A 1,770-nucleotide genomic window follows, 5' to 3' on the forward strand; every position below is an offset into this window, starting at 1 on the left:
ACTATTTTTCGTATCTGATGACGCACGCACTATAAAAGTCATGAGACGTAAGGAGGATGTAGACAGTGGACCTGTTTCTATTATTATATCGATGGACAAAGCAAGAGCTTTGCATCTCTCTAATTATGTAAACTTAATCAACCCCAGATCAACAATTATTGTGAACTTAAAAATTAATAAACCAAAGGCAAAGAAGAGTTTCAAGTATTTGTCCTCAAGAGTTGCCAGATACATTGAACCTAGACATACCCACTATGTGTGTATAAAACCCCACTTCAACACCATAGTCTTTTGCATCAGTTCCAAATCACAAAACAAAAGCAATCTTTGCTCCCGACTTTTTTGGAGGAGCAACTTCATTCAAGAATATAGAATGGCTCCGAGTATAGCACTGCCCTTCTCCGCCCAATCAACATCCTACCAACGCGAGGTCTCCGCCGTGCCGGAGGCGGAGGTTCTTCGGAGAAGAAATGAGGAGTTGGAGAAAGAATTGAAGAAGAGTTTGGAGAGGGAGGAGAAAATGAAACAAGAGCTGAAAAAGACATGGGAAAGGCTGAAGGTGGCGGAGGAAGCTGAGGAGCGGCTTTGCTCTCAGCTAGGGGAGCTTGAAGCCGAGGCTGTGAACCAATCTCGGGCTTACAGGACACGTGTAATCAATTTAATGGAACAACTTTCTGTAGCACAAAAACTTCTCCAATCAACTTCCATTTCCATTCCCGGTTAGATCTCAAACCAAACCGATTACAAAACCACTAAGTTTGGTTTGGTTTGGTTTGGTATTGAGTAAAAACATTCAATCAAACCGATATATTAGTATATAATTTTAAGATTTTATATAGAATTCTCTGGCGGGATATAATATTTAATAGCATATGAAGTGCTCTGTATTTATTAATCTTAAATAATGGGTTGTATGATAACTTTCTCATCAAGTGTTATTGATCTTTGTTCTTCCATATACTCGTATCATATGTTAAGATCTATTAATCTTATATCTTTTCGAGTGTGAAGTGATTATTATTATTATTTAGGTATCACATTAATTTTTATGTTTAATTACTAAATTCGGTTAACCTTGAAAGTGTACATCAACGAAATATTATTGTCAGGCGACTAAAAAAATAACTATTATGTGTTACTAAGAAAATTCTCCCATAAGAATATTTTAATAGATAATATATTTGTTAATTTTTTATATTTTTACTAAACATATATTAACTTATAAAAATTTAGCAAAGTAAAGATTGAAATAATATTTAAGAAACACAAAACCCGTAAAACCCGACAAAATCGAACCAATCCAAACCGATATAGTTGGTTTGGTTTGATTTTGATAAAAACCGTACCAACCCGGTTCATGTACACCCCTAATCTCAACGATTAATTGTCGAAAAATATATATTGGCATTGAAAAATAATTTCACTTTTATTGTGAAAATTAATCGCGTGTGAAATTTATGCATGCACCTAGCCTAGGTAGTTTTTTTTTTTTTTTTTTTTTCATATTCTGGGGGTTGGTCATGTTTTTTGATCAAGAGGGTTTTTTCTTGTATATTAGTTTAATTGTCTTCTTCTTAGTTGTACGTGAGGTTAATATTGCTTAATTACCTCCACTGTGCATATGATCTGGTGGTGAATGTATATATATGTCTCTCAAAAAATTCCTTGATTTTTCTTAACATAATCAGTAACGGAATCGGAAAGTCGGAAACACTAGTCAGGAAATTCAAGCTCAACTTGTACATTATTGCGATTTAAATTGAGATTCTC

The 1,770-nt window shown here is 34.2% G+C and overlaps 1 protein-coding gene across 1 annotated transcript; it reads left to right on the forward strand.

Annotated features, from left to right (window-relative positions):
- Positions 273-992, forward strand: LOC109228189 (protein RESPONSE TO LOW SULFUR 3-like). Its single transcript, XM_019393358.1, has one exon. It carries the CDS (start codon positions 374-376, stop codon positions 722-724), a length of 351 nt encoding a protein of 116 aa, XP_019248903.1. The 5' UTR covers positions 273-373; the 3' UTR covers positions 725-992.

The sequence above is a fragment of the Nicotiana attenuata genome, chromosome 6 (assembly GCF_001879085.1).
Source record: "Nicotiana attenuata strain UT chromosome 6, NIATTr2, whole genome shotgun sequence".
NCBI classification, from domain to species: Eukaryota; Viridiplantae; Streptophyta; class Magnoliopsida; order Solanales; family Solanaceae; genus Nicotiana; species Nicotiana attenuata.

What these genes read in the sequence shown, in the direction of transcription:
- LOC109228189 (XM_019393358.1), top strand. Translation starts at nt 374, where the DNA reads ATGGCTCCGAGTATAGCACTGCCCTTCTCCGCCCAATCAACATCCTAC.